General features: G+C 29.8%; 1 protein-coding gene across 2 annotated transcripts in view; it reads right to left on the reverse strand.

The window, feature by feature from the left end:
* The window catches only part of mor (SWI/SNF- related protein mor), a 95,486-nt gene that overhangs the window by 48,033 nt on the left and 25,776 nt on the right, over positions 1 to 21,677 (reverse strand). For both annotated transcript variants that reach the window (XM_035355394.2, XM_035355395.2), the window contains exons 12-20: positions 17,932 to 18,086; positions 17,749 to 17,820; positions 17,533 to 17,646; positions 14,996 to 15,152; positions 13,689 to 13,835; positions 13,354 to 13,561; positions 9,957 to 10,079; positions 6,029 to 6,181; positions 2,388 to 2,497 (exon numbers count right to left, since the gene is read on the reverse strand). In XM_035355394.2, the coding sequence (XP_035211285.2) occupies positions 2,388 to 2,497; positions 6,029 to 6,181; positions 9,957 to 10,079; positions 13,354 to 13,561; positions 13,689 to 13,835; positions 14,996 to 15,152; positions 17,533 to 17,646; positions 17,749 to 17,820; positions 17,932 to 18,086 (1,239 nt within the window). The remainder of the gene's footprint in view (positions 1 to 2,387; positions 2,498 to 6,028; positions 6,182 to 9,956; positions 10,080 to 13,353; positions 13,562 to 13,688; positions 13,836 to 14,995; positions 15,153 to 17,532; positions 17,647 to 17,748; positions 17,821 to 17,931; positions 18,087 to 21,677) is intronic.

The raw sequence follows: 21,677 nt of genomic DNA on the forward strand, positions 1-21,677 counted from the left end.
AAGTATTACATAATATTTAAAGACAGTTTTGTGCTCAATTTCCAAAATCATCAAGAATGGTTAAAAACTATAAAAATAAATTTTCTTCTACAGCTCTGTGCAGTTAATATGTACGGAGAGGAGAGAATTTTTTTTAGAGAATAATAAAACAGACTGAAACATTATACAGAAAATTAATGAATTTTAATAAAACTTTTCAAAAATGCTACGAACACTGATGCAGTTGCAAAAAGTATTATGGCTCAGTCCATTGAATAGCAAATTTTAAGATATGCAATAGTTTGTGATGACATATTTTTTAGAATGTGACAAGTTGGAACAGAATATTCTGAAAACTACAGCAATTTAAGTAGCAACGATAAAACCGGAGCAGTTTCAACATGAACATTTACTTCGAAAACTGATATTCTAGACTACATTACACTTGAAGAGTATTGCTGCGTCCATTTGTAGGCATACATAAGTCACATAATGCAATTTCTGAAATAGGTAAGCATATAAGTTTTCTATTAAAATTAAGAAATAGGCAAACTTTGCATTTTTACACTTGAAGAGCATTGTTGCATCCATCTGTTAGGTGTACATAAGTCACATGATGTAGTTTTGGAAACAGGTAAGTGTACACGCTTTCTATTAAAATTTAAAAATAGGTTTCCATGAAAATGTTAGATGAGTCCCTTTAGATGTTTCATATGCACTTTTTAATCTAAAGGATAAGATGTTAATAAGTTAGCATCTGTCAAGAATGTCCAACCCTTCAGTTATTTAGCCAATGTATCACTAAGACATTAGCCCAGAATGCATCCAAGAGGTGACTCTTATTATACCCATAAGAAGGGCAGAATACACAGCTACAAATATCCAAAATGTGCTGCTCACTAGAAAACATTAACCTAGTCCAATAATATGATAGCCAGCTCTGCTAAAAACTGTTTTGGCCAGGGTGGCAATATTTTTATATGTCATTCTTACAGATAATTAAGTGAAATGAGATGTATCCTCTTTCATAGTTAGTATCCTCTTTCATAAGATAAAAATTTTTCATAAATGATTGAAAAGAAATTTAGGAACTTCTACATTACGAAAGCTTCTGGTGAGAAACAGGACCTGGCATGTTCTCCCTTGTCAGAAACAGTATGGTTGACATTCCACACAATTCATTTAAATGTCTATGAATTCTTAACAAGACAATCAGCCAAAACAATACGTCAGCACTGTTTAGAGTTCTACTTAGCAAAGTTTATACTCAGGCTTCCCATTGGCCATCATAATGCATTTAATGCATTATTCACAGCAAATGCGGTCACTGAAAGTATTTGTTTAAAATGAATTACGGGCGTATTTCTACATGCTGTTTACTTTAAACAGATTTCTTACAAAATTGCATTAAACAAAATAACAAATACAAATTTATATTAAGTGACTTCTGTATCTATATTTTAAATACATTATGTAATGTAGGTATGGAATGAACTGCTCGTGTGGACTGGTTACTGCCTGTTTCTCACAAAGACTGAAATGAGTCAATTCCTGTTTCTTGCTAAATCTGCTATTAAATTCAATACATTTAAGGAGAATTATATTCCTATTAAACATTATATGGAATTTTTAAAATTGAAGAGTACAGCTACAGCTCATTTCAAACACATATATAATGCCTAACTGCTATGACAAACATAATTGACTGACTCGCTTTTGGGGAAGGGGAAAAAAAGAAAAGGCTAATTTTCTTTCTTTTTCCAGTTTTACACATTTGTATTTCCTCATGCATTAAATTTTCTTTTACATTCTTACGATTTTGCTCTGCTCAGTTTCTATTTTGAGAAAACTTTCAACAATATTTCATAAGAAATTAAACCTTTTTGGTATGTTTAGCCTTTTCTGGAGACTTTCAGTTGATACTGACAACAAAAACAACTTTAGTGAAATCTTTCCATAAATTCTGCAGTAGCACATCATATTATTTTGAATACTTTTATGTACTGCTACTGCGACAAATGTTGCAACTGCAACAAAATGCACTGCCCAAACACTGGTGATTGGAAATCAATAGATCACAGAGACAATCACCAATGCCCTCTGGTTGACAATCACCAATGGCCTTGACAACAACTTCTACTTGGCCTGAGCATCAACAGTGTCCTCTGGTTATGTTAAATGGCATCTACAGTTTAAATGTTTTCTAAATTTACTGTACTACCTTATACCCTTATATCAGTAACCTCATGTGTTGGCCATCAGTAAATTTAAGTCATTTAGTAATCCTTTGTGTTTTGCAGAGCACATGCATTATAAGCTAAAACTATCAACTACTTGAAAATTTTACATGCCACCCATAAGCAAAGCTTGCAAAAAAAATTATTATACAGACTGAAAGATAAACATACTTTTTCAACATTTTCGACTTTCACTTCCACATTAGCAGGTAAAGAAGTTGTTCCTTGCTGTGTTTGGCTTGTTTGACTTGTGTCTTTTTTTTCTTTGTCAGCCCCTTCTTCTGCAAAGTAATTAAAAGATGTAAAAATTTAACATATACATTTGGTCCAAGTCTTATGAAAGAATCTAGAGCATAAGCAGGATATGAAAGTCAGCAATAAAGCATGCATATATAATATCTAGTCTTGAAAAAATTGGCATTACATTTCTACAATCAATTAAGCAACATTAATTTTTTTAATGGAAAAAGAATTAATTTTGAGTTGGACTCTATGAGTGTTCAAGGACTAGCTTTCATCGAAGGGTTAGCCACTTGGCTACCAGAGTAGCAGAAGCATCTGATAGCCAAATAAAAAGGGTTAATGTTCTAAATAAAATGTATAAGCATATTTAAGGCAATCCCTCAAGTAACTAAACATTAAAAATTCTGCAGATTCAATATGGTAGGCACTTTTTTATAATTTTTTTAAAAGGTGTTACAGAAATTTTGCTCATAATTTTCATTACTGTATTGCATCACAAATAATACTCAAAACAGCAACTGCTAATCTCCTTAAGTTTTCTATTGTTTTTGAATTAAGTCATGTATGATGGAATTATGTGAAATTCTACGAGTAATGTAATTTTTTTAAGAGAGAAAGTTTAAAACCAATAAACTCTTTAAAACATTTTCCAGTCCCATACACAGAAAAACATTTATTATGATATCTCTCTCTAAACATCTGTCTATTATCTAAATGATGTACAGTCAAGACCTTAAAAACTTCATTTCAGTAATTTCAGTGATGCAGCATAAATGTGCTGTTTATTTTAGAAATTACCATGCATGAATTAATGATAAAAATAAGAACATAGTTTTACATGCAACAAAGCAAAATGTGCTATATGTTGTAAAACAACAGGACATACCCGAAATTTCAAATATTGCACAGCATAATGGAAATACACCAAACAGTAAATTGAAACAGTGGCTTGAAAGGTGTGTTCATTTAACTCTAGCTGACTTGAAAATATTGCATTCTAAAATGATAGTGCATGGTCTACAGATTACAAAGTATAATAATAAAACTTTATTTTATGAAGCTTATACAAAAGGCAAGCAAATCCGTTTACCATTCCCAAAAGAATCAGACAGAGTAAATTGTGATGTATTTGAACTTGTACATATTAATATTTGTAGTCCAGTGAAAGATACATCTTTATGTAGAGCAAAATACTTTATAACATTCATTGATGACAAATCGGAAAAAATTACTGTGTACGTCCCATGGAGAAGGTCCGAAGCCTTTGAACCATTCAAAAAATATGAATTTCAGGATGAAAAATAGACTGGGAAGCAAATTAAACTCGTCCAAAGTGATAATGATAAAGAATTCAAAAGCCATAAATTCAACCAATTCTTAGAAAGGGAGGGCATTAAATGTCAGTTCTCAGTCAAGTACACACAGTAACATAACAGAGTTGCAGAAGGTGCCAATAGTACCTCAGTTGCAATCACCAGATGTCTGCTTTTTAAGTCAAAATTGCCTCAATACTGCTTACGCGTGCAACCAATGTTCTACAATGTAGATGCCAAGTGCCTGAAGAAATCTGGTCTTAAGAAGCCTACAGTACAAACGTGTTTCAGGATATAGAAATTACAGCTTTTTCATAAACCAATTCAAGAAAAACAAATTTCTCCCAAAATTTTAAGAATGTACTCTCAAAGGACATTTTGAAGAAGCAAAAGCATACCTTTTCTGGGAAACTGGAACCTGTGAAGTAAAAAAAAAAGTCGCTACATTCGATTTTTGAAAATGGTAGAAACTGAAGATTGAAAGCTTCAACAGCTGACAAACAGGAATTCATTGAATTTGTTGCTACTGAAAAATTCCAAAGTGCCAGATCAAGGAAGAGCAGATGTTGAAGAAAACATAATTCAAGATTAAAATTCAGAAAGAGAACCAAGCCAAACTTGACAAATGGGTCAAAAAAGATCAGAAAGCCTAACCAGTTATTGTTCTGAATATGAAATTTTCTGAGACTGTCCACATCAGAAAGTGTCAAATTACAAAAAATCTCCGCAGAGTCAATTACAAAAAATCTCCGCAGAGTCAAATATAGAAAAAACATAAGTCAACTTTCTAATGAATGTATTTTTCCTGTTTCATTCTCTTTTCAGCTCTGTAGGGGAAGGTGTTGGGCAATTTGCATTTCTCCTTGTGTCTGCATGATGCTGAAGAGGATGAAAAGTGCAGTGCTATATAATCCTGCTTCCACTGTGCACAAGCAAGAGAAAATGTGAATTTTCCAACAATTAGAAATTTTCATTTTATTACTCAAACAGAAATATTGCTAAATCTATTAATATATTATTGAAGCAAATATTTTCAATTACAAACATTTGTACTGAAAGTTAAAATCGATAAACTATATATCTTTATAAGCTTTTATAAATTCTGATTTCTATAAGGAAATTTTAAAAAAGGAACAAAATGCAATTCCAAATAAAGACAAGAAATATACATTTAATAACCAACAAAAGTACTTATATTTCTTTTTATAAATTACGAATGTAAACATTTACAAGTAGAATGCTTTGCAAGCTCAATTTCTGAATTAGATAATCTCTTTCTACAACACCATTCTTCATTTATGTACATGTTTATTTTTTCAATAAAAATGGCTTCATTAGTCATACCAGATATGATCAGAATGCAGTCCGATTTATATATGCACATCTTCACTTGCCTACATGCTTACTTTTTCAATGAAAATAGCTTCATTAGTTTTCACATATGATATAATCGAAATACTGTCCAATTTATATACATTATATAGAAAATAGAAAACATTTCTTTCACAGGTTGTATTTAAATGAGGTATCTTTTCATTATGGCAGAATCCGGGAACAATGTGTTTAAAAGCTATTTTGAATTTCCAAAACTGAAATTGGTAGGTTGTATTCAATTAAAAATTGAATTAGGTAGCATTCAGCTTTTATTATAGTTGCTTCAATGCCTTTCATGAAGAAATTAGATATTTCTTTCAATTTTACAACACTGATTTTTTTATGCCATTGAATAAATACATGCTGTTTAGAGTCACTTTTTATGCTAGGCACAAGTGAAAAATATTTGTTGCTAGTGCAAAGAGTACATGACTTTTTTTTAGAAATTTTAGATGCTTTAATGCATGGAAATTCTGTAGAATATGAGTCTAAAATTTTGGCTTCTCATTCAAAGGCAACATAATTTACAAACTTTAAAAAAATTGCAATTTAGTCACAACTCAAGCATGTGTTACATTTTCTTGCCATAATATATAATATAACCAAATGGGAGCTGAAGGGTAAACAAGCTCTACACTGCAAAATTTTTGTTTGGAAAGATAAGGTCAGAATTTGCTGATCTAAGATAAACAACTCTTCAAAACCAGCAAGACCACCCACCAAATTAATACATGATGTCATGAGAATTTATCAAAAAATCTGTCATTGTTTTTGTATTTTCCATAGCTAGCAGTTTTTTAAAGAATTTCCTTAGGAGAATCTATAATAGCTGGAGTCTACATATAAGAAATACTCAATATGATTAAAAGACTGGTATTGTACCTCCTTCGTCTCTGTCCAATGTGCCAGCAATGCCAGTCATATCTAATCCCGATTTTGGATCAGTATTGCCATCTGCTGCTGCAGCTTCTACATTTTTAATGTGGGCATCAAGAAGAGCAGATGGAACTTCATCTTTAATTTTTGCAAATTCCTCTGTATTAAAAAAATACAGAACTTACTTGGAATGTAATTTAAATATAAAAATATTAAAAGTAATTTGCAAGTATAAGATAATATATTAATAACAGTCTAAAAAGATAACAATACGTATACAGTGAGAACCCAAACATTACACAGCATATATAGAGGAGTTATATTGAAGGTAATCTACAAAAAATATAATGAAATAGCCCCAAATTCCCTATTTTTGAGTCAAAATTAACTAGATTTTCTTTTAATGTTAAGAATTAAAAAAAAAAAAATATTTTTTTAAATAATTGGTAGCATTTCCGTAAAACAACTATTACATGTTGCACATATGAAATTCAGATTAGAGAAAAACTAAAATCTCTTTTTTTTTATAAATGAAGAATGCATTTCTGTTCTTCATTTAAGTAAAACAGTGCCTCACTCTCACTTTGGTATAGAAGAATTGGTATTTAAGGAGTATTTTAGACACAGTTGTAAAAATGATCAACTATGTAAAATCTCAACTAATCCAATCCAGGTTATTTTAAATTTTATGCGAAGTAACAGAGCTTTTCTTTTTCTCAAACATTCTGGGGGTAATTTCATGGAATTCTAACAAAGCCTACATAACTACTGAGTGTTGCTTCTTTAGTAAATATATTTACTGAGTATAATAAGATAATGTTTATATTAATTAACCCACTATCTTATTATTTGAACAATACTATTATATTTCTACTTTTCATTAGCTCTCACTAGGAAGTAAATGAGACATGTGTATTTAAGAACAGAGTTCCTCAAAGTCTGAGAGTTTTGTCAATGATGATCACCACTGTTATCCCCTCGCCGAGCTCTGAGAATTATATAACTAAGGCATTAGCTTTTCGACAGCCAAGTTATTCCTGCAGTTAGTTTAGAGCTCTAACTAACTTTAAATTAAACTTTAAACTTTAAATTAAACAGTAATTTGGGATTCACAAGTTAAAAGCTTAAGCTTTTAACTTGTGAATCCCAAATTACTGTTTAATTTTTCATTCATTTTATGCTGTCAGAAATCCTGCGAGCTTCAAAAATTAAATGATACAAGCCATGGTACTTGTTACATTTAATGTTGTAAATAAAAAGACTTGTTTAAAGTTTCTTTTTTTTTTTTTTTTTTTTTTTTTTCTTTTTTTTTTTTTTTTTAAGGCAGGGCAATAAATTGCTTAACAATCTCAGTAGGTACCAAGTATTTAATTGAGAAGAAACCTACAGCAAAATAAATTTATTATTACCTGTAAGAGATACTCTTTTAATATAACAAATAAAATTATGTCTTTCAAACAAAAGCTAATAATATGGTTTCCTTCACTAGAGGAAAATAAATTTGATTGTTTTCCTATCTTAAATGACTTTTTATACGAAGGAACTTTAAAAATATATACCAACAGAGTTTACAATGAAATATTACAACATTTGAGAGAATTTTAATTAACACTTGGTCAATATCTCCCACAGTGCCAGAAGGAAAATTCGTAAATCCTAAATCCTTTCATGACAACAGCTAAGCTGACTGATACGAGCATAGCTAATTTCAAAAAATTAATTTTAAACCGATTCTGACATAAAATAAAAATTTTAAAAATTAACTTTAAACGAATTTTGGATAAATTTACCTGAGAACATATAAACTTATCAAAACGAACTACTTGTATTTCAGTTCTTTCTGCGATAACATACTTATGCGAGTCAGGTTTTAATAAGACTGTACCTGGCATTAAAAGAGCTTGTAATTCAAAGGCTCAAACACTTCAAGCAAGTCACTAAAGATTAAATATATTAAAATTTTTATTTATATAATTTTATTACTTGTTTAATTTAATAACTAGTTTTATATGGCTTCACCAACAAAGCCCCCTTTCTTTTTCAAAACTAAGAATGGACAGACTTTTTCTTATATGTATGATATAGAAATTGGAATAAGCATTTATTTTGTTTATCTAATACTGTTACCTTTTATTTTAACTATAAACCAAAATTAAATCAAAAACAAAAGAAAAAAAACTGCAAGTTCCTTTAAAATTTTAGAACTTAAGCAGTGTTCCGAGGCAAGAAAAGTTTCGAAACTTTGATTTAGAATTAGGTTTTAAGAAGCGATTTAAAGAATATAATTTTAAGAAATGATTCTTATGCTTATATTTGTACCAATGTGTTTATACTATTACCAAAAAAGTATGAATTTGACTTAATTTGACTGATTATATATATTAATATGATTCTGGCAAACTTTATTTGATGGTTGTAAAATAGATGAGATTAATATTCTACATACTAATAACATGCAATAGTCCAGATGCATATACCAAAACAATGTTCCAAAACAAATTTGACTCATTTTCAACTAATCATCCATTGATAGTAAATTAAATTAGAACCAAAAATAGAAAGCACTGGAAAATATCAAAATTTGGTACTTTTCCGTTTTGCTGGCGCAGGTGATAAATTTGCAAGTAATGGTACAATTGATGCCAAACAGGATATCCTTGCTGATAACCTTTTACGCCTCAACTTTCAAAATAAGTCATAGCCATTTCTTATCAGATTGATCGTTTCTTTCAATACTGGCATACAATTACATAAAAATTTTACCAGATAGTTCAATTTTATGCCTTAAGGCCATTTACGGTAATTAAGTCAATTAGGATGCAATCACACCTCACCCGAAGGCGAAAATATATAAAAGGCAAAGTCAAGGGTTAAATTTAACCATTCTAATGAGAATGCACTAGCAAAGTAAAGCACTGCGGTTTTACATCATTATTGAGTAAGTTATTCGTACGAATTGAAATAATTCTTGCATTTAAACTTATATTCCAAATTAAGATTTACCTTGAAATTAATGTAGATAATTACTGAGAGAATTAGATTTTTGTAACATAATTTACGTGAGATGAGATCACTTGGTGTCAAGTGATATGAGCCGGCGAATCAGGATGTTGAACCATGAAAGCATAGTAAATTCTTAAATGAACGTCTTTTTACAAATTTATTGTCTTTATTTATTGGCTTTTTACAAAATTTTAAATATTAAAATGTTTATGCCTTCAAAATAAAAAATTCTTAGAACTAACATTCGTTAACATTTTTTATTTGTGTATATTGTACATTGTCGCCAATAAAGTCTGCTTGGAAAGATTCGTGCCAGCAAAATGGAAAAGTACCCAAAATTTGCATAATTCTGGTTGAAAATAACGGATTCTAAAATTTTGTTCACATCAAGCTAGTCTAATTTCACAGCTAAAATTCCTCATCTATGGCCAGCTTAACATATATTTTAGTGAATTTAATTAAGGCAAAAAAAACTGCATTTCATATTTTGAACATTAAATTATTAAATTAAATTGAGAAACAAATTTTGAAAAAATAAAAAGAATTTGTATTACATTTACAGGAGAATAGTATTTTAATAATAAAGTACTTTTCTTAAACTATCTGATTACAACTATCTGAATAGCCTATATCTTTAGATCATTCAGTTATTAATCTTCAAATTAAATATTTTTGTGTGTTTTATCAACTTTTCCAAGAATTAATATATTAGTTTCATACTTAAAATACATTCAAAATTAATTTATTTAAAAAAAGACAGGATCTCATTAAATGAGGTTAAAATCTTACCACACTTGGTCTACAATCAACATATTAAAAGAAATAAACATGAAAAAATTTTATGGCTTTTTCTGGGTTTTTCAGTCCTTTCATCAAAAACTACAAAAATCAACATAAAATTATAATTACAATAATATGTCAAAATTCTTACCCATAGCAGCCTGTGCCGCAGCTGCTGCTATTCGGGGATCTACAACAGATGCCAAAAATGATACAGTTGACATAATGGGATTGCCAGATTTTGAAAATGGAATAGGTTGAAATGCCAACGGTCCTGTAAAAAATAAATACACACACACACACACACATATATATATATATATATGAATGAAATGAAATTAATTAGAAAATTACGCTTCTTAATTTATAGTATTTTAAAGCATTTTTAGGAGGGAGGAGGAAGAATATTAGCTATATTAATTAGCTCCTTCATAACATTTATTAAGCAATTTAAAAACTTTAATAGTAAGTAGGAAAGCTCATTAATGTTTAAAAATAACATAATATTAAATAACCTAATAATAATATGAAATTATAAATACAGGAAAAACCTACTAAATACATAAACTATATGATCAGAAGTACACTAAGATGTATATGTTTTGCCTCTTTCACAGATAGGAGAAAAATTATCATGAGGTAGATCCACCTTTTTGCTGCAATAACAACTGCCTCTCTCTGGAGAAGGCTATCGATTAGTTTTTGAAATGTTTCAGCAGGAACTGCATCACATTTTTGCAGAAAAACACTGATCAGTTCCACCACCGACTTGCGGCAACATAGCCTAGATTGGAGTAATTGTTCTAACACATCGCACACATGTTCCATGGGAGAAGTTTGGGCTTTGAACAGACCAGTCCAATTCTTGAATTTCCATGTCTGCAAACCACATCTGTGCAGTACTGACAAGAGCAGGATCATGTTGAAACAGGAATAGACCCTCTTCAAACAGTATTAGTACAGTTTAGTAAAAAATGTTGAAATACGCTTCTGTCTTGAGAGTTTTTTGTACAGGAATCAAAGAACCTAGACCAAATAATAATAATAATAATAATAAAGGCCCCAAACCATTATGCTTCCCCTCCTCCAAATTTTACTTGCAGCAAAACACAGGTAAAAAGCTTTCACCAGGAAATCTCTGCACCCTAATTCTACCATTGCCAGCTGATATACCTTGATCCATCGCTCCATAACATGTGACATCATTGTTCAAGTTCCAGTGTTGTTCAGGTTTGCATTTGTGAATGAAACTTTGTATTAGTAGCAGTACTGTTTGACTTATAAGCAAAAGCTCCGCCACGAAAAGTAAGAATTTGAAGTTCGTAATAAACTATCATTGCCCTAACTGTCATTAGATCCAGAAGTTTCTTGGAGTGCATGATAATTTTTTTTTTCTGCTGATTCCATTCAACTGACTTTCACAACTCTCTGCAGTGCTCTTTGATCCCTGTCTACAACCAGATCTACTAGATCTTCGTTTAATGTGGTCTAACAGATCTTTGTTGCACAGTTATAGCCCCAAGCACATCGCCACTCCACGATAAAATCATGTACAGCAGTGGTCTCAACTCAAACAGTATACGAGCCAAATCCATGATATGAAAATAGCTGATGGGCTGAAATTTAAAAAAAAAAAAAAGAAACAAAGAAAAGAAAAAAGAAACAAAGAAAAGAAACAAAGGACTTTTTTTAGCCCTATCCCCCAAAAATTTAACTAAATTAAAAACATTTTTACTACATATTTGTCAATACATACATATAAAAATATCACAAAGAAAACATTTATACTTATTTTCTGCCTGAAATCTAAAAGTTTGTATCTGTAAGAAATTTCCGTAGGTCACAATTTGTAGTTAAAATGCTTTGACAGCTAAATCCTAAAATTTTCTGATTGATATTTTATGCTAATAGTTGTAACATATTAAATTAACCACTAAGTAACTTAGTTTTAACTATATATGAGAAATATACGAAAGCTTCCCTAGATGGACAAAACTTGAGAATAAATAATGAAACCTATTCTTTTTCTTTTATTAGATATTTTATGATGCATACAAAAATATTAATATTTGTATGTAAATAATTATACACTTCTTCGTTTCTTACTACACCTTTCAGTAGCAACAAATCACGCCATTTCAATTTCCATGAAGTTTGTAATCTTGGAGGAATATTACTAGAAAGTATTATTCTTCACAAACTGTAAACACTCAATGGCAGTTTGGTTCTTTTTGTAGACTTATTAATTTTCAACTATGAAAAAACTGTTCACATGTAAATGCCCTTCCAAGTAAAGCGAGTATTCTTTTGCGAGAACATTTACCTATCAGCAAATACCATTAAAAGTTAATCAAATCTGCATCTTCAAAATCTCTGAATAAGATTTATAGCATAGTGTAAATTAATTAGTTCTGCTTCTAGATTTTCCAGTGAATTCCTCATGTTAATTTTTGGTAATGAAAATAATGTAAAACTGAACTTCATACCAATAAAGTTTTAAACTTTTTCTTCAGATTCTTGTCTTTAATAACACTACCTAATTTACAGGAAATATATTCACAGGCTGCATAAAATTACTTTCAGAGCACCAGTTTGAGATCACTAATGTACAGAGCAGAACAGGGCACTCCAAACATCACAGAATGTTTTTTAAACAGCATTAACAACGATACACATCCTGACATTCAAAATCATTTAGCTTGCATTTTTCTCCCATTGTATTTTTCTAGCTTAGAATTAACAATTCTGAACTTGTCTGGCCTATTTTTTATATTTGGTTGGGAGTTAGAAGCTTCTGCCATTGGCAGAATCTGCTATTACAAGGAGTGTCCAGACACTTTTGATCATATAGTGCAAACATAATGGCAGAACCTTTCTATATGCAATTTATCTATTCCAGATCCTTGGACTTGCATCAACAAAAACTTTTCCCATAAGAAATAAAGAAAAGATAATCCATTCTTATAAAAAAAAAATCTATCTTATTGTTATTACTAACACAGTTTAATGCTAAATTAAAAACATAGTGGGTGAAATATATACTGTATGTGAATTAAATATTATACAAAAAGGTTTTTCCGTTATTCAGATCAAAAGCAATTTCTCAATATCTTCTATCAATTTCACCCTTTGTAATATAATTTAATAGCATTTTTATAAACAAAAACAAACATATTCCAAAAACAATTTTCACATCGAAACAGAATGTATTTCAATACCGACATACCACAGTGTACGCATAATGAAAACATTTTCACATGGATATATACAGCAAAACTAACAATGATATTTTGCATTATACATGAAGAAATTCTGATAATTATGAAAAATAAATGTAAAAGACATAAATACTATTTTATTTATACAAATGAATACAAAAATAAATTGTTCTTGAGACTATTTAATTATGTACCAGCAACATCAAAACGATGAGCCAGCCAATCTCTAAAATAACCATAAAAAAATGCTATTTAAAAAGAAATAGAGTTAACATGCTTACACATAACTATTAAAAATAATTTACATTTCCCCAGATAAATTATCCTTACCAAGAGCTCCTCCTCCAGCACCTGGATCATCAAGGTACGGATCCTCAATAGGTAACCTCAAGAAATGTAAAATGCATTCATCTTGAGTTCGGCTACCAACATGTTCACATACTTTGTTCCAGTCATCTTTATACATTTCTAATGCTTCTAATAACAGGAGGGTTTCTTGCTCCGTCCACTCCCTTGATACAGTGGCAGCTGCTTTATTCTGTAAAAATTATTTGAAATTTTCTAATTTGTATCAAATATTTTATTATTTATATTTTTCAAGGAAGAATTGATCATCTTCATCTCCGAAATAAATTAAACTATATTTTACTAGAAATTTAACTCACTTTCATGTAGGCATTTTTCTTTGCATACTGGTCTAAGCGAAGACCAAAGTTGTCATTTACTGCTGGTTTTGCAGTTCCCTCTTCAGTTTTAGTTTCTGCATTTTCTTTACCTTTATCTAAATTAAGCATTTGCTGCGCAGCTGATGGCTGAAAAAATATTCAAAATCTTTAATGAATGCCATGTTTCCAATAAATGAAAAATATATTAATTACAATAAAAATGCAATGTTGTCAAAAAAAATTTAAACAAAAATATTTTCTGTCCAGAACAAAAGTTTTATCTGCTTAATTTTTTAATAAAGTTTAGTTACAATAATTTTATTTTATATTATGACATATGATATGAAAGTAGGATTGCAGAGTCGATAGTCTTTTTTAATATTATCCAATATTTCTCAAAATCTAATTTATCACTGGAAGAGGATAATAGAGATGCAGTTGCAATGTCTGCAGTTTGATTGTCCTGATTTGAAGATCTCATTGTCTAGAAAATTAGTTTCTCTTTTCGTCATTGAAGAAATGATTCCTTCTGCGATAAACCCTTCATTTCAGAAAGAACAAAGATCACATTCTTCCATTCTCGCCTCCTGTTTATTCTTCAGATTGTAGCTTTTTTGAGGTTATACACAGTGTAGAAAGAAGAGTTTCCTATTCTGCAAGATCATTCCACAGTCTTTCAGTTAGTGAAACATTAGGGTTATCTACATCTTCTAAAAACGTTCTTAATTTTAACAACCTCTATATCAACAAATGTGTACTTCCCCATTGCATTGCTTGATCAATAATTGCTTCTTTTTCTGATCGCTTCCTAAAAATGGTATCAATTTTGGGAGTTCTTGCTGCTATTATAGCTTACCTAAATTTATCAATCAGATTTGTAACAAAATGAATCAGTTTAATCAATAATGGCAAATATCACATCCATCCTCCTCCCTTATATTATTAATATGTCACTAAAGTAGAAAATAATTATTTATTAATGTATATAGTCCATAAATAAAAATAATAACTCTGTCATTAGTTTTTTTTTTTTTTTTTTTTTTTTTTTTTTTTTCAATTCACTTTGATATCATTTCAGATTCAAACTGTTCAACAAAAACTGGAGTCGGAGTCGACGTGTTTTTAGTGACTCCAGCTTTCTTTTACCCAAAAATCTTCCTAACTCCGATTCCAACTCTACAGCCCTGTATGAAAATACGAGCCGCTATTTGCTATTATCAACACTATGTTTGGCAACGTATTATTTACAGATACAGAAGCACTATTCTGCATACAAGATCAGTAACTACAAACAGATAGTTAAGTACCTGTTGAGTTCGAGGTGGATTCAGTGGCTGTAGGCCTGATGGTGTATCTGCCAAGACATGGAAATGAGATGTTGATGGAGGTCCCATAGGCGTTGGTCTGCTGTCAGCATCCACTTGGTAATTTATGAGACCCCACTGTTCTAGAAATGCATGAACCCTAAATAAAACATTAAGAAATAAAATGAGCATCAAATTGCATATTCCTTATTAATTTTCTTTTAAAAAAAATTCAATAATTTTCAAGTTCTAATTATACTGGCAATAAATTTCTCGTGATTTTCATTCTACTTATATTCAACAATAAGAGACACAAATGGTAGTAAACAACTCAAAATTAAACCAATTTCTGCACTTAGAAAAAAAAAATAAATAAATAAATCATAGTTACAGAATAATACTGAACTGATAATACATATTCCTGAAAATAACATTCTACATATTCTTTTTTATTTTCACACATATAAAATTTATAAAGTTATTTGTTTTGAGAAGAAATTTATATTTTCAAAAACTATTTTTCCTCCTGAATGCAATCAATTAATTCTAATCATTTTGGCTTTCACTTTTGCATATTTTTAATCTAACATAATTGGAACTTCTCACAGTGAATACTTCCTTAAAAAACAAACACTTATGAATATGATCAGCACTGAAAACATAAATAACTACATTGACCATCATCGACAGTCAACAGGTTTGTTTAGTTATATACAAGTTACTTATATTATTGCTTAAATTTGGGGGGAGAGGGGGAGACGATAGTGTCAATTTTCTATCACAAAGCTGTTACTTCTAACCTAGACAACAAATTTTCATATATTGGCTTATTATGAAGCAGTTACTAATGGAGGTGCTAAGGCAACAAGAAACAATGTAATTTTCATAAATCTTCAGTATATTATGCTGATTCTTGTTACCTTAGCACAGAGGTCTCAGACTATATTCGAGCTGCATCTAAAAATACAATATCTACAGTATCTACTAGAAAAATACATATATATATGAATTTAACAAATATTCTGTATTCATATAAAGCAAATATAAAATTAAAATTTAATTAAGAAATTTTAAAGTCTGTCTCCTGCCTGTTCAACAATTATTCAATTATGCAATTTTTAGGAATAATAAATTTAACTTTTTGGAATAATATATTTTTTCATGGTTTTACATAAGTGCAATTAATTTATATATGCTCTTGAAATTTAAATGATATTGTAAATTAGTTCACAGCAATAATAATTATTTTTATTTCTTTGCAATTAAAATTTCTTAATTAAATTTGATATTTGCATTATATGAATAGAGAATATTTGTTAAATTCAAATTTCATTCCTTGCAGCAATGGCACAAGAGAATTATTTAAATTTAATTTACTTTTTTCTGGTGAAACAAATATATATATGAAACAATTTTATTTAACAAATTGAAAAATATTTCAAATAAATTTCTAATTAATTTCACTTACTTAACATTTATCAAAAGCCTTAAACAATAATAATATCATAAAGAGAAAAAAACTAATTTATATGTATTTTCTATCTGAAATCTAAAGTTTGGTGCCTGCAAGAGATTTTTGTTCGTTACACTTTGCAATTCAGGTATATTGATAACTAAATATCAAATTCTTAGATTTACATTTCTTTCAAATAATTATAAAATATTTAGTTAATCATTAAATAATTTACATAAATTTAAACTAAAAATAAATAAATTATAGAAGCTTTCTAAATTTTCAGATAATAATTATTTTTATTTAGTGGGACAAAATGTGAGGATAAATAATGACAACGTAGTTTCTTTCTCTTAATTATTAAATTTTTCTTCAGTGCATATATAAAAATATATATATTTGTATGCAAATAATTACAAACTTCTTTACATCTTGATAAAGTTTGTAGCCTTCGAGAAATTGGAAATCTAGTAGTGATTATGGAATTATAGATGTTTATCAAGCAATCAGGTTTTTCCTAATCAGTTTTCAACTGTGAAAGAAAGCTGTTCACATAATATATTCCCAAACATAATGATCATTCTTAGGGTAAAAGTTCATGACTGACTATAAGTTTATATCACACAGTAAATTAATTAATTCGATTAATAGATTTTCTGACATGTTATTCATGTTTATTTTTACTAGAATTGAAAATAATATGAACTCAAACTTCAGATAACTAAAACATTGAAATCTGTACAAAAGCATATTTGCAACCAATGCATAATGGAAATATCTTCGTGGGCAACTACTTAGACATAGACCACTGCTTTATGTTATTTTAAGTCAGATGAAATAGTTAAATTATGATACATTCATGAAATTTCAGAATTTGCACAGCAAAAAGCTGAGAATTTAGCTCCCCCCTAAAATAAAATTTCTGCTCTATATATACTATATTAAAAGGAAATAATCAATTACTATATGGAAAAATTGAGGAAGTTGATGAAATTTTCAATATAACAATGTTCAGTAATGCAAATACTGTATTTACAAAGTCAATTAGAATTTTTTGGAATAGAAAATATCAAAAATTGTCTTATACCTCATAATTGCACATACATCTCCAGCTAAATTCCGTCGACATGCTGTAACTGTGAGATATTCTGTAGGATTTAACCGGTAGGTATCAATCATAAAATTTCGGTATGCAATATACCTGAAAATTTTAAGATATATACATATAATAAACATTTAATTGCAAAATTATATAGTTAATAAAATATTAAATAAATAAAAATATCCTAGAGCAAATACTTACACTTCTGGAGTTTTAGATTTGTTCTTCAAGTTAAAAAACTCAGGAAGCCCTCTTCTTTCAATAGCATGAACACTAAAAATAAAATATATATGAATGAATAATTAAAAATCTCTGAAAAACTGTGAATTCCATATTGAAAAAAATGAATTATTAACATTGTTTCTAAAGAAATAAAATATATACCTGTTGTAATCAAACCAAGCTGCATAACTGGGGATGATAATATGATTGGCTTGCTCAGTCACATTGTCATCTTGATTGTCTTCAGGAGGTTTATCACGGCTCTGACTATTTGGAGAACCAGGGCGAGACGTTTTACTCTTTTCATCTTTATCTCCCTATAAATATTGAATAGAAATGAATAAAAATTTGAAAAATTACATACTTTCCAATAAAATGTATATACTTCAATATGCGTTCAATTACACATTTTCAAACGGCCAGAGTAACGTCAATAATAACATTTCTTACAGACAAAATTTCTGCCACCTCTATTATGCTTAAAATGAAATTCACAGAATTGACTTATTAAAAGTGAATTCTGGTTTAAATTTCTTGCAAAGTTTTAAAGAAAACAAATTTGTTTTTATGAGTGGGATTATCTTTAACTTGCTGGTAAGTATGAACAAACATTTTTTTATCTTCACACTAATATATTTTTAAAAAATACTCTGAATAAAATTTTTGAGATATTAAAAAAATACTGCAGACTTAAAAATACTAAGGTACCCAAATTCAGCAATCCAAACAAAACCATTGCATATGAATCTGCAATAAAATTAATACTAATCTCAAATTTTACTTGATTTTCTGATATTGTACTGTAAAGCTGGTTTATAGACATACAAACATTAATACAGTTTTAATTTTTCAACTTTTTACAACTAAAAAAAAAAAAAGGTCAATTATTTTGAAGCCAACATGAAAACTGGCACCTTACAAAACCACAGTTCTTTGCACTATTTAGTAATACAAGAAAGATAGCTACATGCGACATTTCTAGCAATCGTAAAATGTAATGATTATGATTTTATAAGAATTAATGTTTTATAGAATTTCAGTTGATTTTATAATGCAAGCACTTAAAAATATGATTTAAAGGAAATCTTATGTTCTTAGAGATATAGTGATAAAAGATATATAGTTCCTTTGGTAACAACATACTACTTCTAGAGATGTCACTAAAGCCCATCTAGAAACTCCTATTCTCCAAGATGCCTTTTAGTTCAGTTTGTGTTTTTATCTTTTCCATGTGAGTAAATCAATGATTAAGTTGACATGCCAATTGGTTAAGAGTTAAGAAAGTATACGTTTTGAGATCAAGCAAATAGAAGGTAGAATACCAGGTATGTGAAAGAACATGATTGATAGTTTCTTTTAGAAGGTTAGAAACTAAAAACAGGCAGTGTACAGAATCACTGTAATGAAATAAGATCTATATTAATCCAAAATTGATATTTAAAGCAAGAACTATTCTTGATAGCAGAAACATATCTTTAGCTTGACATTGCTTTACCTGTGACTTTTGAGAATTTCTACTTATGTGAAAAATTTGTCAACTTACCCAGTTGATAGCTGTTTTCACACAGTAACATGAAAATCCTAAAGATTTGCTAACCAAATACAAGCCTTTCTCCAATTAGCCAGTGGCTATAAGCTGCCTGCTTAGTCATCTGTAAGGCTAAATGGCCTTTCCATAACATGCATGGAATTTGTTTACACATTATTAGTTTGTTGATTATGCCAAAAGAGATAAGCATTATTTACTATTGAAAGAATGGCTCTGTGAAGGATGAACTAACTCAAGTTGCACATACGAAAAACCATGAACCCCATGCAGCCAACATTAGAGTTAAACCAAGATTAAATATCAGAGTTCAACAATCCCATGCAATCAAAAAGAGTTCACCTACAGCCCAGAAAGATATAATGTATGTTGTTTAGGATATCCTTGCAAAGCTCGGTGTTTTCTGAACTGTTTATTGTCTGCTGTTTCATAAAACTGCAGCAACTAATGAAATTTTCTCATCATTTTGTATCTTAGTTGTTACATTTATTGTTTTCAATACATTTTCTGGAACTACTGAAAGCAACAATGCTATTTAATTGATTTATTGATCGATTAGTTGATTATGGCAAAGCAAATTGGAGCTATTTGCCTAAAGAGAGAGATGCCTTCATGGAGGACTTTCTAAGACACAGTGGCTCGCATGTACGCTACACAAGTGTAAAAGCATGAAAACACCCATGCAGTCAGCCTGTTCACCTTGAATCAAACTCAGGCCGAACTACCAGTGTCCAGCAATTTTACCTCTCAGCGACTGGCGGGTCAAAGCCATTTTAACTCATTCCACTGAACAAAGTACTATCACTATAAATAGGTTACAGGTTTTATTGCAGATATGGACACAGAACTTTATACATTCACAAGTTGCTGAACTATACAGTTTTGGTACTTTCTGATTATAAGTACCCCTGCATTTATCATTCGGTGAACTCTGCTTTCGGCATGTTTTTGAGTATCAATGAAACAATAACCACCCCAGACATGCGCAAAAAAGTTTCTTTTCATTATTATTTATGAGCAGAATGCTATTCATGAATTGTAAAGATAATCAGACAAATATTTTCCGCAACTGTGTTTATGACATATTGCAGAAGTGTGAATAATCAGAAAGTACTTAATTTTTCACTCATCTCTAAACACCTAACTAGGAATAACCAAAACGCATTAATGGTAGAAGGTACCTCAACGGCTCTGCCTCTTAGCATTGGTGAGTGATGTGGTAAATATGATTATGACACAAAATCAAATATAATTACAGTGTATCAAATAAAAGACTTATTTCTCAAGATATTTAAAGACAGTGAAGCACAAGATGATTTCACACAAACCCATTTAATTTACTACACTTATCAAGAGTCAACACATTCTTATCACATGGAAGTTCACTTCTAGTATTAGAAATACATAATATACAGCAAACCACCATTTAGTAAACATAATATCTCAAAAGCTTGTTGTTTACCCATTTTGTGTGCATGATATTCTCGACTGTTTGACCACATATTCAATGAGCAGTCAATTTTTCATTTTGCTGAATAAATATTGAGGTTAAATTTGTTATGTCTAATGTAAATAGTACCTGATGACTACTAGCACGATGCTTAACCCTTTGGCACGAGGTGGTCGCACCCTGAAACCACCAATTTTCGAATTCTTTTCCTCCTCTTCTTTCCAAAATTTTTGAGTGAAAATCAATTGATTACTGATTTTTTATTCTAAATAACACAAAATGACTGCAGAGTCATACATGTTTTAGGTCTTAGTACTTCAAATTGGATGCCTTTTAAAATTTGTTTTCAATGAAACAAAATAACTTCCTTTTATTAATATAAACAACTTTAAATTTCAAAAGTTATTCATTGCACATCATGATTCCTATCATAAACAATAAAAAATAGCAATAATTAAACTGTATATATATATATAAAAAAACCTTCTATATGTATGGCATTTGCTTTATGGTTTCAGGGCACGACCGCTGCCCCAATGCTCTAGAGGCTCGGTGGTCGCGCCTTGAAACCACTGCTCTTCACAATGGCGTTTGCTTGCTTCTCAAACAGGAATGTTTAATTTTACCCGGATAAGGATAAGGGGTTTTGAAACCACAAAGTTATTTTATTACTAAACAATGCATGCACCTGCCCAGTAAAAAAATCTTTCTTTTCCAGAGATTTTTCTCTGGCCTCAACACACTTGCTTCTCAAGCTAGTGTTGTGATTTTATAAATTATTTCCTGTGGTTTAAATTTAATGTAAATATACTTTGCTATAATCAAAAATAGAAATTGCATAAAGTTTTATTAAAATTTAAAATATTTTCTGAATATTTTGGGATGAAATACGAATAAAATATGTATGAATGG

Source organism: Stegodyphus dumicola, chromosome 2 (assembly GCF_044657685.1).
Source record: "Stegodyphus dumicola isolate Sdum_Otavi_A_Nest chromosome 2, ASM4465768v1".
Taxonomy (NCBI): Eukaryota; Metazoa; Arthropoda; class Arachnida; order Araneae; family Eresidae; genus Stegodyphus; species Stegodyphus dumicola.